At 38.9% G+C, this 16639-nt stretch overlaps 1 protein-coding gene, 1 long non-coding RNA gene and 1 pseudogene across 4 annotated transcripts; 1 reads left to right on the top strand and 2 right to left on the bottom strand.

Moving 5' to 3' along the window:
* Positions 1-477: 477 nt before the first annotated feature.
* LOC125146048 lies at positions 478-5015 on the top strand. Of its 2 annotated transcripts, none has more exons than XR_007144557.1 (2): positions 478-607; positions 4188-5015. It is a non-coding gene; the product is annotated as an uncharacterized LOC125146048 (long non-coding RNA). The 2 variants fall into 2 exon arrangements; XR_007144556.1 differs by having other exon boundaries at positions 507-602.
* Positions 5016-6218: 1203 nt separating this feature from the next.
* On the bottom strand, positions 6219-7787 carry LOC113651432 (annotated as a pseudogene).
* Positions 7788-8883: 1096 nt separating this feature from the next.
* Positions 8884-15991, bottom strand: LOC113651451 (E3 ubiquitin-protein ligase TRIM21-like). Of its 2 annotated transcripts, none has more exons than XM_047821713.1 (7): positions 15746-15991; positions 15364-15447; positions 12188-12690; positions 11835-12068; positions 11576-11738; positions 11392-11451; positions 8884-9646 (listed from the first exon to the last, which is right to left on the bottom strand). In XM_047821713.1, exons 2-7 carry the CDS (start codon positions 15422-15424, stop codon positions 9069-9071), a joined length of 1599 nt encoding a protein of 532 aa, XP_047677669.1. In that variant the 5' UTR covers positions 15425-15447; positions 15746-15991; the 3' UTR covers positions 8884-9068. The 2 variants fall into 2 exon arrangements, with proteins under 2 accessions (XP_047677669.1, XP_047677670.1); XM_047821714.1 differs by having other exon boundaries at positions 11392-11427.
* Positions 15992-16639: the final 648 nt, after the last annotated feature.

Raw genomic sequence — 16639 nt, 5'->3', positions numbered from 1 at the left:
TGCTCTGTGGATGAGACCGTCTGCGAGAGTAGGCCTTGAGTACAGAGGTTTAAGGCACATATTTGTAGTCAAACAAGAGTGAGAATTAAGGTATGGTAGAATATATCAAAACAGTACTAGACACTAATGTTAGAGAGAGAGAGATACTGACAAACCTTCAATTTAAATGGGTAAGCCCTGCCCCCAATTCACACCTTAAGGGAGACTGAAACTACTCCTGATTAATCAGCTGAGAGAACAACAATGACCAACACTATAAAATCAACAATGGTATAGAATATAACACAATTCAAATCACACTACTCTAGAACAAAGTGAGTTAAGCAGATGGTATACAAAAGACCGGAACCTACTTTACCAGAAGACAATATAATCAAATGTAGAGAGTTAAAGCACACTGAAGAGTAGGCTGGTTCACCTTCAATTTAAATAGGTGAGCCCTGCCCCCAATTCACACCTTAAGGGAGATTTACCAGAAGACAATATAATCAAACGTAGAGAGGTAAAGCAGACCAGACACCTAACCCACAAAGACTATTTCATACATCGGTGGTGCAGCACTTTAAAACACAACGGACAAACTCCTTCCTACGGGAGCTGGTGTACGGTATTTGAAAAAATATGAATTCCACAATTCTGTGATATCATACAAATGAACTTTTATGTCACACAATTAATTAATTAATTAATTATACATTGTGAGTTAGTGTGACTGTGTACTAAATTGCAGTTGTGAGAACTCTTAGCTGTGAGAAAAAATATTCAGTTGTGATAATTATAAATGTAATATCAAGCTCTTTATATTACTACACCAGAAAGTCTGTTTGGCAAGTCATAAGGCTGTATTTGGTCCAGTGGGATTCAAAAAACATCCAGAGCTACAATCTTCTTCTTCTTCATTTGGCTTTTCCCTTCAGGGGTCGCCACAGAGAATCATCTCTCTCCACCTATCCCTATCTTCTGCATCCTCAACACTTGCACCCACTAGCTTTAAATCCTCATTAATTACATCCATATACCTCCTCTTTGGCCTTCCTCTTTGCCTCCTGCCTGGCAGCTCCATGTCCAACATTCTCCTACCGATATACTTACTCTCCCTCCTCTGAACATGTCCAAACCATCTTAATCTGGCTTCCCTAACTTTGTCCCCCAAACGTCCAACATGGGCTGTCCCTCTGATGTACTCGTTCCTAATCCTGTCCAATCTTATCACTCACAAAGAGAACCTCAGCATCTTCAGTTCGACTACCTCTAGCTCTGACTCCTGTCTCTTCTTCAGTGACACTGTCTCTAAACCATACAGCATGGCTGGTCTCACCACTGTCCTGTACACCTTCCCCTTGATTCTTGCCAATATTTTCCTATCACACAGAACTCCTGACACCTTTCTCCACCCACTCCAACCTGCCTGCACTCACTTCTTTACTTCTTTCCCACTTTTTCCATTACTCTGAACTGTTGACCCCAAGTACTTAAACTCCTATACCTTCTTCACCTCTTCACCCTGTAACCTTACTGTTCCACTTCCCTCCCTTTCATTCACACACATGTACTCAGTCTTACTACGACTGACTTTCATTCCTCTTCTCTCCAGCGGAAAACCTCCAGTTCTCCAGGTTTTCCTCCACCTGCTCCCTGCTCTCACTACAGATCACAATGTCATCTGCAAACATCATCGTCAAGGAGACTGACCTGACCTCCTCTGACAACTGGTCCATCACTATAGCAAACAGGAAGGGGCTCAGAGCTGATCCCTGATGCAGTCCCACCTCCACTTTGAACTCCTCTGTCTGACCTACAGCACACCTCACCACTGTCCTGCTCCTCTCATACATGTCCTGCACCACTCTAGCATACTTCTCTGCTACTCCTGACTTCCTCATACAGTACCACAGCTCTTCTCTTGGCACCCTGTCATACACTTTCTCCAAGTCTACAAACACGCAGTTCAACTCCCTCTGACCATCCCTATACTTCTCCATCAACATTCTCAGAGCAAAAATTGCATCTGTTGTGCTCTTTCTGGGCATGAAGCCATACTGCTGCTCACAAATTTCCACCACATTCCTTAACCTAGCTTCCACTACTGTTTCCCACAGCTTCATTGTATGGTTCATCAACTTTATCCCCCTATAATTGCTGCAACTATGCACGTCACCCTTATTCTTAAAGATCGGCACTAACACACTCCTTCTCCATTCCTCAGGCATCCTCTCACTTTCTAAAATCCTGTTGAACAAACTAGTTAAAAATTCCAGTGCTGCCTCTAATAGACACTTCCAGACCTCTACCAGGATTACCACTTTTCATCCTCTTCAAAGCCTTTCTGACTTCATCCTTTCTAAACTTATCTACTTCCTGTTCCACAGAGTTCACCCCTTCTACTCTTTTTTTTTACCTCTCATTTTCCTCATCCATCAGCTCCTCAAAGTATTCCTTCCATCTCCTCTGTACACTCTCCTCACTTGTGAGCACCCTTCCATCTCTATCCTTAATAATTCTAACAAGTCCTTCTCTAGTGTCTAACCTAGTGTACAACTCGTCATATGCCTTCTGCTTGGCCTTAGACACCTCCCTCTTCACTCTGCACTGTAACACCTTGTAATAATGTCTATTCTCTTCAGTCCCACTTCTTCTTGGCTAATCTCTTCCTCTGGATACAATCCTGAACTTCCTCATTCCACCACCAAGTCTTCTTATCTCCTTTCCTCCTTCCAGATGACAGACCCGGCCCCTTTCTCCCTGATCACTTCTGCTGTAGTTTCCCAGTCATCTGGCAGCACTACCTGACCACCCAGAGCCTGCCTCAACTTCTGCCTAAATTCCTCACAACAGTCCTCCTTTTTCAGCTTCCACCACTTATGCCCCTTTTCCACCAAAGCAGTTCGAGTGCTAGTTCGGAGCCAGAGCCTAATTTAGAACCAGTTCTTTCTGTTTCGACCGCCAAAGCACCGGCTCCGAACCAGGAAAAGTGGTTCTTAAGTAGCACCAAAACGTTGCTGGTCTAGACTTAAGAACTGCTTGGGGCGGGAGCTGGGTGCGGGGCTACTGTTAGCGCGTTTGATAATGTACCTTAAGTATACTAATGTTTAATACACTTTTACTTTACCGCGATATGATACATTATCAGCACACATGATAGTAGGTAGCTACATGCTAAGGCTAACTTTTTTCTGTGTTAACGATAAAATAATGTTATGTACTTTATCGATTACAACCTCCGTTTATACAGATTACATGGAGCTGCACATACACGTTTTATTCGCCGCGTTTGGATGCCAATGTAGGTTCACAAAGCCATGAGCATTAACAGTAAAGCAACATCCGCCATTGTTGTTGTGTTTCTGTTTGCCGCTGCTGCGCTAACGTTGCTGGGACACGTGAAACGTATACAGTGACGTCACACTCGGCGCTGTGATGGCTCTCTAGCCGGTGGAAAGGCAAACCGGTTCTTAGAAGGTTCGCCAGTGGAACCAACTTTGAACCAGAACTAGCGCTAGCTCTGAACCAGCACCCGGTTCTTTCCGGTGGAAAAGAGGCATTAGTTTTCTTCTCTATCTTCCTCTTACAGACCATCAGATTCATCCTACACACCACCATCCTATGCTGCTGGCTACACCAACATGTCCATTAAAATCCGCTGCTATCAAAACTCTCTCATGCGTGGGAATACTCTCCATCACCTCATCTAATTCACACCAGAATCTCTTTTTCTCCTCTAACTCACAACCTACCTGCGGGGTCAGGACCACACCTACCCCATTTACCCCATTACTATCCACACCATAATAAAACAGCTTGAATTCTGCTCCTATACTACGAGCCTTGCTACCCTTCCACTTGGTCTCCTGTACACAGAGTATATCCACCTTCCTTCTCTCCATCATATCAGCCAGCTCTCTACCTTTCCCTGTCATAGTACCAACATTCAGAGTTGCTATTCTCGGTCCTACACTCTTACCTTTCCTCTTCTCTCTCTGCCTGTGCACTCTCCTCCCTCCTCTACTTCTTCGACCAACAGTAGCCCAATTTCCACCGGCGCCCTGTGGGTCCGATGGCGGTCGTTGTTGACCCGGGCTTCGACTGATCCGATATGAAATTCGTACCGACGATTCGCATGGTTAGATTTGGCTTTTTTATGCCGGATGCCCTTCCTGATGCAACCCTCTCTATTTATCTGGGCTTAGGACCGGCACAGAAGTCACTGGACTGTGACCCCCATGGCTAGATTCTTCCAGAGCTGCAATGTTGTGAGAAAACCTGCCATGTACAAATCTACAACTCATCATGAGAGAATGTTCAGAATTTACCTGCTAAAAATGACAGTTTTCTCACACACCAGTGAATGTTTACACATCTCTAAAGTGGAAATTTAATTGCTCTTGCACTAATATCCTTTAAGCCTGTTAGCTTTATCCTCTCCTTAAAAAGCACAATCTGAGGTATAAATGTTGATGTTCTCAGATGACCGACTCCCAAAATCTTCACACAGAAAATAGAACATTTCCTCTGTTCCTGAACACAAAAGTATTCATTCAAAACACGATTGAGTGTTGCTGTGAGACTTTGCTATGCTGTGATGTTTGTTTGGATTCATCAGATCTATTTTCGCTGATAAAAAAGACCAAAACAGTCAATATTTCATCTAAAATGTAAGTGGCTTGAACTGTAAAACCCGAGTGTAGGCCTACAGTACTTCTTATTTATTTATTTATTTATTTATTTATTTATTTATTTATTTATGTTTGCTATCTTGTAAACATATCGGAATATGACTGAAAAGACAAGATCAGGGCTGTTTTCTTTTTTGTTGTTTAACATCTAGATGCAATTGTTGTATGCCATCTTAACAAACTTCAAGACTATCCAGTTTATTAATGAGTAACTTCTAAAAAGAAAATGTTTAGTTGTCTTTGTAAAGAAATGCTCACACGCATGAAGCCACACACACACAAACATGTTTAAATACATTTATGTTGTTAATAAATAACAATAAATTGTAGTTGTAACAGCAATATCTCCAAGTTTTGTTTTTCACTGTAAACATGTCATGATTTGCCAATGCAAAGAGAGTACCGCCAGCTTTTTCCCCCCACTTTAACCACTGATTATAACACAAACAAATCATCCTCCTGGCGACTTTTTTTTTGGTCAAAAGCGACAAATCCAGAGACTTTTGTGGTGTTTGGAGACTCGAAAGCACGAATCACTCTGCAGTTAGTCCTACTGTGCTCAACGAGCAGCGGGTGCTGCCGTGAGCCCCTCTCCCGTCCAAAAGGCTGCAAATGAATTGTGCATGCGCATGGCCACCGCCGTTCCCACCCTGGTTTACAGAGCGGGGTGTAAATGTTTCTTCACTTTTTCTCACACAAAAATAAATCATTTAAATTGACTCACGACATAGCTCTCTATTCATTCTAGTCTAGTCTCTTGACAAGTACACTTGTGCCAGCTCTCGCTAGTCTGTTATCATCAATCTATATAATAATAATAATAATAATAATAATAATAATAAATAATAATAATATATATCTATGCAAGATGGTAGTTATTGTTTGTAGTCTTTTTTTTAATCACCTGCTACAATTTAATGCAGGACTTCATTCCCCACACTGCACTGTGTAGTTATTAAAGTTTGCTCTGTTTTGCCTCACTGCATCTCACCTTTCTTCATGTTTTTTCTATTTCTGAGTTCAGAGCATTTGCAAGGTCTGGTATATAGTTTGCTTGTGATGTGTGCCTTTGACAAAAGAAGACTGTACTGAAACCATTCACATGGCTGAATCGGGGAGCAAAGTTGTAAACCGGGATCCATTGCTGAGAGTGTGACTCCGTGTGCGTTAGCAAAGAAATGGATTTTTTTGTAAATAAAGTGACCTTTTAATAAAAAGCGTTAATTTTCCCGATTTATTCAGAATTTTTGTGATTTTTTGTCAAATGTGATGATTATAAATAAAAAACCTGACCCTCACCAGACCCACGACGATGTTGTGTGTGTTTACAGTATCAGTGTGTGTTGTAATGTTGAGAAAGTGAACAAAAAAAACTTTGCATCCACAACACTTTGCATAAAAAATTTGCTTCCACAACATTTATATTTTTTAACATGAGCTTTCTTTTATTGATTTGAATTAATAATAAAACAATAATGTTGATAATTAAACAAAAACATTTTTTTAAATAAAACAATTTCCATAAAAAAAAAACATTTTTCCCCTCCTCTTCCTCCCCACACGGTTCTGCTTTCCTTTTTTTTCATACAGAACCCTTTGTTTTTATTTATATTTAAAAGATCATGGACTGCATTTTAAAAGCATTCACAAGCCTCATGGTGATAGTTGCAGCACTTCACTTTGGTCAATACCCAATACCGATAGGACGATCTGACTCCAGTTCGGTTGATCCTACTTATGATTAGTCAGTGTGTTTGGTCTCTGGGTCGTCGTTCGGTTTGGAGAAGTGTTCTGACATGTCTGCCAGGGCTCAGTACCGGTGAGAGATGCTGTTCTTTACGTCTTTAGGAAGCTCTGCTTAAGTTTTTATCATAGCCATCAGGCTGGAAACAAGGATCCCATCCAAAGTCTCGAGGGCCTCTGGGCTCCAGGATCTTGCCTTCAGTGATTCCTCTGAAGAGCTGAACAGGTTCTTCTTTGCCAGGAGAAAAAGCAAATGTGCAAAGTCAATGGCTGATTTATCTTCAAACCCTGCTAAAAGTGTTTACAGTCCCTCTGGCTTCAGTTTATCCAAAACTCATTTTATGTATGGCCCTGGGAGCCCTCCTAATGCCTTGAAACACAGGCATGTGTCCTCCACAATCACCTGTTTTGCTGCCTCTTTGCACTTCTGTACCGAGATCTCATCAGGTTCTCCTTGGTATTCAGGCAAATCAATCTTCTTGGAAATGAGTTTGTAGGGGAATTTATCACCGAGGATCTGAACAACCTCTTCTATTTTTTTTCACATTCCCTGTTAAAAACACCACGGATCTCCCAGCCGGTACAGCCATGTTTCATTCTGCTGCTTTCCTGCTCTCGCCGCTATCATGCTTCTGACATCACACAAAGTTATGGGACACCAACGAGGACAAGAAGGACAACACTCTTCTAATAATATCTTCCTGTCTCTGATTAGTTTACTCTTTATTTACAATTTGGGTTCATTTTTAAATTTAACCCAAAAGAATACTCTTAAGAAAAAAAAGAAAGAAAACAAGTCCATAAATCAGATGTTTCTTCTGAAAACTATATATACACACCTTTATGACTGTTACGTTCTATGCTTGTGGGTTCGGTGTTTTGTTTGTTCTTTCTCTCTCTTTCCTCCACTATCTATCTTATCAGACCCCATACCATTGGACACTTCCTGTCAATCTTCATTATCCTGTGTGACATCATTCGTCGATCCACCAGTCAACCAGAATTAGAATCAGGATTAGAATCAGAAAGAGACAGAAACAGAAGGAGAAAGAAGATGTGTGCTATTTGTTAGAGGGCTCTATTGTTGTTCATTCGGTTTTAGTATGCCAGACTGTTCATGTATCCTAATTTGTTAGTTATTTTGCGTATGTGACTTGCGGGTCACTCTGCGTATGTGATTTGCGGGTCACTCTGCGTATGTGACTTGCGGGTCACTCTGCGTATGTGACTTGCGGGTCACTCTGCGTATGTGACTTGCAGGTCACTCGTTCTGACGATGTTGTGTGTTTACAGTATAATAAAAAAATTGCATAACATTTTTTTAAAATAAAACAATTTCCTTAAAAAAAAAAACATTTTTCCCCTCCTCTTCCTCCCCACACGGTTCTGCTGCTTTCTTTTTTTTCTCCATACAGAAGACTTTGTTTTTATTTATATTTAAAAGATCACGGCCTGCATTTTAAAATCGTTCACAAGCCTCATGGTGATAGTTGCAGCACATCCCTTTGGTCAATACCCAATACTGATGGAACGTTCTGACTCCAGATTGGTTGCTTGTGTTTCTTCACTTTATGGATATGACTGTTTATTTTGGGGAAAACTGGACAGGTGAGTACTTCACATGACACATGAGCTAGGTAAGCTTTTCTGTATTAGACGCGTTAGGGTAGGATCACGTGCCACCCTCTTTACCTTTTGTTTGGATAGGAAGTATAGATTAGTTAGAGCGTCATTGACGCTGAAGATTTGTTTTATTACTTTCCTTTGTAGTTCAGGTTAGAGTGTTATGTTCAAGCTAGTGCAGTTTTGTTTAGCTTATTTCTTTGTTTTGGCACTGCTTGTGTCTCTTTTCCCCTTTGTGTTTTTTGTTATCTTGTTTCTGTATCGTAAATATTATCACCTTTGTCACCACCATTTGTACAGTATGATAATAGAGACAGGTTTTGCCCACTATTTGTTGTCCTTGTCGTTGATTGCCACATACACACCAGAAATCTAATTTTATAATCATTTCTTATTGTTATGTCCCAAACATACCCCTAGACACCATCTGGGATTGTAACAATGACTGAAAAAGCAATAATGCTGCAAAATTCACCAGGTAAAACAATGCAAAAGACGATGATTTCGAAGGTGATGCAGAAGCAGGTCAGCCATTTGACGGCTACCTCTGCGCTCCGCATCACCTCGATGACGTTGACCCCACATAGTTGCCGCCGACAACCACCGCCTAAGCTGATGAAAAAATAAAATTTATAAAAAAATATATAAATTACCTAGAAATTTATATACTTCTACATAAACAACTTCTACATGCTGCCGCGGCGCATATTCATGCACCTTCCACTCCAAAAACAGAGGGTTTTTTCATCTTATAAATAAACGCAACTATTTATAATGTCACAAAGAACACACCAATACAGTGAAATAAAATACATTCCCATAAACAAAAAACAAACACAAAATATCCTGATTGCTGGATAGTTTAATATGTGATTCGTATAGAAAAGATTCTACAATCATAATGTCACAATCATAACAGACTGTAGGATTACAATTAAAACCAGGTATTAAAATAATATGTACAGCATTTTAAAGGGATATATGTATTTCTAAAATCTAACCAAAAAAGTAAACAAATTCTTTTTACTCTTACCATCTGATGATCAAATTTGTGAGGTTTAAATCAGTCTTAAATACAGGAGAGATGATCAGTGGTGTTGAATTTTTACCTCCATTATTAAAACCAGGACTGAAGTATGGATAGAGTTTCTCAGTGAAAGTCTGACCAGTGAAAGAGTAGATATGAGATCTGGACTTCACATCATAAAAGGAGACCAGACCCTCCTCATAATCCACAAACACCCCCACCACCTCCACCCTCTCTCTCAGTGTGAGGGGGACAGAGGGACCAGCACAAGCCTTATACCGATACTTATTCCTCAGTGCCACAGCCCAGAATCCATCCTCAGGGGTCAGTGTAATCTCCCCCTTCCTGTTAATGTTCTCTGTGGCCACTCCAACATCCCAGCTAGATTTCCATCTGACCTCCACCTCATAATAAAATCTCCCTGAGCAAAAACTCTGATTTCCCAGAACACATAGACATGTACAAAACCTCTGTGGTGTATCAGGGAGATTCTGTGGTTTGTCTCCATCTCTCACTCGTTTTCCATCAGCAGACAGGATGAGACATGGATTTGCTGTATCAGGATCCAGAGTCACATCCACTGAGAGAAACACACAGTGTGTGATATGAGTAAACATGTAGAAAATATTAAATCATCATCCAGTGGATCATATTCATTATTGATTTATAAAAGGATTTGTAGAAGATTTTTTAAATTTTATTTCATTAAAATATACAAAATACAGTTTATAATAGGAGTCTGTTAAAGATAAGAAATATACTGATAGGATACTGAATAATCAGATTTTAAATGTTTCCTCTCAAGTTTGTTAGTTATTTGTTTGTTTACTTGTTTGTTTTGTAAAGTTTTACACTAAAAGGTAGATGTTTGGGTAAATGATGAAGATTGAAGAAATCATAAATCACACCACCATAAGCAGATATACTCATTTACACACACACACACACACACACACACACACACACACACACACACACACACACACACACACACACACACACACACGCACGCACACACCCACACACACACAAATACACACACACATAAATATTCTCTCTCTCACATGTACACACACACACACACACACACACACACACACACACACACACACACACACAAACACACAAATATTCTCTCACACATAAAAACACACAACATATATTCTTTCTCTCTCACATGCACGCGTGCACACACACACACACACACGCGCGCGCGCGCGCGCACACACACACACACACAAATATTCTCACACACAAACACAACATATATTCTATCTCTCTCACAGACGTGCGCACACACATACACACACACACACACACACACACACACACACACACACACACACACACACACACACACACAAACACACACACACACACACAAATATTCTCACACACATAAACAAACATCATATATTCTCTCTCCCTCTCACATGCACATGCACATGCACGCGCACACACACACCACACATTCCCAAACACTCTGTCTGTCTCTCTCTCTCTCTCTCTCTCTCTCTCTCTCTCTCTCTCTCTCTCTCGCTCTCTCTCTCTGTCATTAGTGTGAACATATGGAGATTTTCCTGATTCTGATGATAAATTTCAAAGTAGTAATATTTTCCTTTTGCATCTTTACTTTAGTGATATATTTGTGTTTGTGATTTTTATCACTCAGAAAAGACAGAAGGAGTCAGAGAACATGAGAAAACACATCTTGATACAGATGGACAAAATAGTTCAGTAATTGTCTCCATACAGTAAACTGTGTCTGTAGTTTAGGTCTAAAAACACAGACCTGAATTTCTATATTTCTCAGAGATATTTTCTCAGAGACACTTGTTTAGGGTGTCAGTTAGTGTTAGTGTAAAAAATATATTTTTGTAGAATACATTCATGACTTTTATGTTCAAGCTTATTTGTAAATGACAGAGACACTGCATGGTGTAAAAACTTTTTTCTAACTGTATGACTTTAAATGTCTCACCTTTTGGACTGCATAAATATTACATTTACCACTTGTAGTCAAAGAAATCCATCTTTTATCATGCAGTTAAAAGGTATAAAGTTAATCTCCGTACAAACATACATGTTTCCTGCATTATCTTATTAGTGAAATGTAAGAAGATGATCAGTGTTTCTAAAGTAGAAAAGGGTTTAAGAGCTTTAGTGCATGACAGTAATAAGGAGCTATAGTGAGGAGGATAATGAGACACTGTAATACTCCTTTTATCTGGAGTGATCTACAGATGAAAATAAGTCTGATGATGCAGTGGTGTAATGCTGATATGTACATTTTAATATGAGAGGAAATCAGAAAGCCCACTGTACCTGCATACTGCTGAATCCACTTCAGATCTGTGGAAACTAATGACAAGAAAACATCACTGTCTGATTTCAGATCAGTTATTGGTATTTAATATTTAGATTTTGCAAAACATATACCTAAAACATCTACTTTACTCTATTATTAGAGACCTTTTAATCAAATCTAAAATACAAAATAATTTCTCACCTGTTTCCTTTAACTTGTCATTGACTAATTTAGTGAGTTTCTCATTCTGAGTCTGCTGAAGCTGGGACAGAGCTGTCCTCACAGTGTCCCCACTCACATCAGTCTTAATGCTGATCTCAGTCCAGTTCTTGGTGTGTGGAGGGCTGCACATGGAGGAATAAATCTACAGTAGAGCAGGAGAGAGGAGAAATCCGTCAGCATGGTTAGTGTTGTTCTGTGATGTTCTGCATTGTCAGTCAGCAGAGAGAGGAACACTGACCTGTAGGAGATGGAGATGCTCCTCAGTGTGTGAGAGCTGCTCCAGCTCAGTGTCTCTTATCTTTAGCACACTGATTTCCTGCTCCAGCTCTTTAATGAGTCCTTCAGCCTGCATCTCTGCTACTTTCTGCTTCTCCTCCATCATCCCTGGCAGCTCAGCCTGACTTCTCTCAAAGGAGCGAATCAGAGCAGTGAAGACTTCAACAATGTCTGCTTTCTCTTTCTCTGTGCTTCTCTAAAGGCGGAACACATTTTCACTTAGATAACACTGATAGTGAACTTTGTTCATTTCTACAAATAAGAATAAAACTACTGAATGTATCAGATATTAACTCATGTCATGTTTGTACACACTTTGCTTTGTTCTACTGAGTGTTGGATCTCTTCTATCTTCTTCAGTCTGTCCTGAACTCGCTCATGTTTCTGGCATATGTTGGCCTCCAGGTTCTCCACAGGGTTTATTAGTTTGTGTTTCTTAAGTTTTGGAACATGATAATGTGGCTCTAAATGAATTTTACAGAAACTCAGTCCACAATCCAGACAGGATTTTAGGGCCTTTAGCTTCTCTCCACTGCAGGCATCACAAAGAACCTCAGGTTTGTCAGAACCACGTTTCGTCTTGAAGTGATCTATAACCTCTCTCTGTGTTGTATTAAACTTCAGTTCAGGTCTCTTAGTGAATATCTGGTTACATAATGGACATTGACAGTGTTGATTCTTATCCCAGCACAGTGTAAGGCAGCTCTTACAGAAGTTGTGTCCACATGGAGTGGTGACTGGATCAGTGAGCACATCCATACAGATCGGACACAGCAGCTGATCGAACAAAAACAGGAGACTGCTGGAGTCATGAGAAACTAGAAAAGAAAATGTTACACATTGTTGATAAACGGTATAAATAGAGTAAACTTCATCTGTAGTTTAGGTGTGAAAATCACAGACCAGAATGTCTAGAAGTTTTCTTAAACTGTGTAAAGGTACTTGTTGGGGTGTCAGTAACTGTTAGTGTAAAAATTTTATTTTTGTAGAACAAATTCATGAATTTTTCAGTGAAAAATGGTTGTCATCTGATATCACTGATTGAACATCAGCTCTGTTTGGATGATGAGTGGATGCAGAGTTTATTTAAACAGCATTGTCCTGCTAGTTGTGTGTGGGTGGTCGGGTGGGTGCTGGTGTGGTTGTGTGAGAGAGTGAGCTGTTTTTGGGAGGCTTTTTAAATCTCTCCCAGTAGTTTGTATTTACTGTTTGGTGATTGTACTTTGATTGAGCTTTGTTTAATAGTTTGGTATTCTTTCTGTTGTTGGAATTGACATCTCTGTAACAGGAAGTTTTTCTTTTGGTTGTAAGTTAATATTTGTTACAGTTTTTCATTCTTTATTTGTTGAGTTCTATTGTTAATTTGGAAAGGGGTTAGTAGGGAAGGGGTGCCATTTCTTTTGGATCGTGTTTTCTCCTGTTTATGTTAGTAATGTAGTTAGTGTATTGTGTATTGTGTTGTAATCTTTGTTTTTTATTTTCTTTTGTAGCTTATTTAGTTTCTCCCTAAATTAGTTAGATGTGTTCTGCTTATTGTTTTGTCCTGATCCCCCCTTGAAGTCTTCAAACCCTCCTGCACTTCATGTTTGTGGATAAATGAGCTTTGTTCATTTTGACTTGGTTGTATAGTGACATTCTTATAAGTCTTAGACTTTTGGACGTCATTGTGTATTTAAAATGCTGTGTTCTACACTGTTTGGTGTTACATTATACATTTTGAAGTTATTTAGTCATTTACAAAGTTTAAGTGTTGCAAGGTTTTGTTTTATAAAGTTTGTAATAGTCATTATCAATATTCAAGATGAATATTACATACCACATTACTGTGATGTAATATTTTACTATGAAAGTTGTCTGACCTTCTGTGCACGTGACTGGAAGTTATTTGTGACTAGAAATTGTTATTACCAGAGAGAATTTGTGTACAATATTAGAGGGTCAGAAAGAGCTGGAGATGTGATGGTGAGACTCAGGCTCATAAACAACTTAAGCAGACCTTGGTAAGATCCTGATCAGTAGATGATCGACCATTGTGCATCTATCCAATGATTGGTGATGTTTTCCTTTCTTCTGTTTTCTGCCTATAAATCATTCATATATAACCTCAATGTAATAAATGTTCTAGGCCCTTCCTCTCTCATGATACACCAGGAGCGCTGGGTCCTGCTGTGCAGCAGCACAAATACATTGTGAACCATTTCACTCTTCCTTGTTCTGAACAGTGTGCTATTTTTATTTTCTCAAAAACTTCCACAACAATAATCAGTCACAGATTTTGCTAAATATATTATTTGGTAACTATTTTACATCTTTCTTTAACAGTTTCTATGTATTTGTTATTATTTGTATATTTTCTGTTTAGTTTCTACAGATTTAGATCAGTTACATAGAGACAATTTTCATGATGCTTATTTTCAAGGTTTTGTTTTTTTAATCATTTTAATCAATCACCCTAATTAAATAACTCACCATAATTGTATTTCCAGCTTCATATCTACAAGTATTGCATTATCAGAACTGTCAGTCATCACATTATCTTATTATAACAACTGCTGCTGCATATTGCACAAAAGCAAAATATTACACAATGTTGTTATTAGCACTACCATGCACTTCTCACACTCTATGTACAGAACTGACCAGTCATATATTCTGTATTCATATTTAATACTCATACTGTCTGTATTGTATCACATTGTCTGCATTTTCTTGTATAGTCTGAATTGTCCTGTCTTGTATAATATAATGTTATATATGTCTTTACTTTTGAGAGTCACGTACAGCTGGAACCAAGTTCCTTGTGTGTGCCAACACACTTGGCCAATAAACCTGATTCTGATTCTAATTCTGATTCATTTTTCTGCCTTTCAGTGTCAGTGAAATAAATTACTCACTCACTCACTAATTTTCTACCGCTTATCCAAACTACCTCGGGAGCCTGTGCCTATCTCAGGCGTCATCGGGCATCAAGGTAGGATACACTCTGGATGGAGTGTCAACCAATCACAGAGCATACACACTCTCATTCACTCACACAATCACACACTACGGATAATTTTCCAGAGATGCCAACCATGCATGTCTTTTGACCGGGGGAGAAAACCGGAGTACCCGGAGGAAACCCCCGAGGCACGGGGAGAACTTGCAAACTCTGCACACACAAGGCGGAGGCAGGAATCAAACCCCGACCCTGGAGGTGTGAGGCGAACGTGCTAACCACTAAGCCACAAACTACTAAAATACAAACTACTGTATAAATCCTAGATAGTTATAGGATCAGTATAAATAAATGTCTTTCTAATATGTTTGTGTAATATAACACAACTCTTATTCTTGTTACATAAGGCAGTTAAGACAATTAAGCCATTCACTGAAATCATTTTTATAACAATATAGATTAATAATAGTGACAGTCCTTCATTAAAACATGTAGAATATCTATGATTACTAAACATGCAGAAAACTAATCATGCATAAACTGTATAACTTACATAATTCTGGTTCTTCCATGTTCCCCCTTCTGCTTTCTGTTGGTGATGAAGATTCAGCCATTTACTTCCTCCTGTGTTTTTAACCTTTACAGTAAGAAATCACATCATTCAGTCCACACATGTAACAGTATGAGGTTTTACTGATTAGTCTGTTTAACTTAGTTATGTCTGTCTGCGGTGTTAAACCTAATGAATGACACTAAAAGCATTTAGTCTGTGATTTAAAACACTTGTAAACATTCTCATTATGAGATTGTAATAAACATAGAATTTCACTGATCTTTCTCTCAGCTTTCAGTCAATAACTGTATCATTCAGTTTCTCACATCCAGATAAGTTTGTAAGTGTTTAAGTTTGTGTTCAAGTTTCATCCAGAGCTTACCACAGTCTGTATTGTCCTGTCTTGTGTAGTATAATGTTATATATGTCTTTACTTTTGAGAGTCACAAACACCTGGAACCAAGTTCCTTGTGTGTGTCAACACACATGGCCAATAAACCTGATTCTGATTCTGATTCATTTTTCTGCCTTCCAGTGTCAGTGAAATCAATTAATATACAAATATTAAAATAGCAAACAAAACATTTCACTTTTATATATCTATGCCAATAAATACAAATTATAAAGTGTAGCAGACCCCATACTAATGATGACCAAAACTTTACTGATGGTCTTAATGAAGTTTTATTGAGCCTTGATAACTCCAACAGATCACCGTAAGAGATTATGCCCTTTAGGGGGGTGTTAACAAAAATATAAAACTTTAGAACTGAGAACTGTAGTGCTGTGATGCTTCTCACAATTTTTGATTCACAACTTTTTTTGACTGCAATGTATTGTATGCTGCCACTTTAAATGAAACTTTTGGAGAAATCTCTCACTCTCTCACTCATTTTCTACCACTTATCTGAACTACCTCGGTGTCATCGGGCATCAAGGCAGGATACACCCTGGATGGAGTGCCAAAACATGCGTTAGTTTGTAATATGGTCATTGTTAGTATTTTTTTCGCTCTTATTTGCTTAACTCAAATCAAGTGTTATGTCTTTATTTGGGTTTGTTTCAATAAACTCTATAGTTTGATTTATTTGCACTGTGATATTTAGCAGCACTCGAGTGACAATGTAACTGCATGAAATCCTTAAAATGAAGTTGGTTTCATCAAAAGTTTTACTTATATGAGAATGCTTTGTCTTCCTAGTCATTTCTTTACATTTATATCACATATTGATGAATGGACTTATGTCTAAGGGTTAGGTAAAAATTTGAGGTTGAT

The sequence above is a fragment of the Tachysurus fulvidraco genome, chromosome 12 (assembly GCF_022655615.1).
Source record: "Tachysurus fulvidraco isolate hzauxx_2018 chromosome 12, HZAU_PFXX_2.0, whole genome shotgun sequence".
In the NCBI taxonomy this organism is placed as follows: Eukaryota; Metazoa; Chordata; class Actinopteri; order Siluriformes; family Bagridae; genus Tachysurus; species Tachysurus fulvidraco.
The sequence above is the reverse complement of the archived record's forward strand: the minus strand, read 5'-3'. Positions and strand labels throughout refer to the sequence as shown.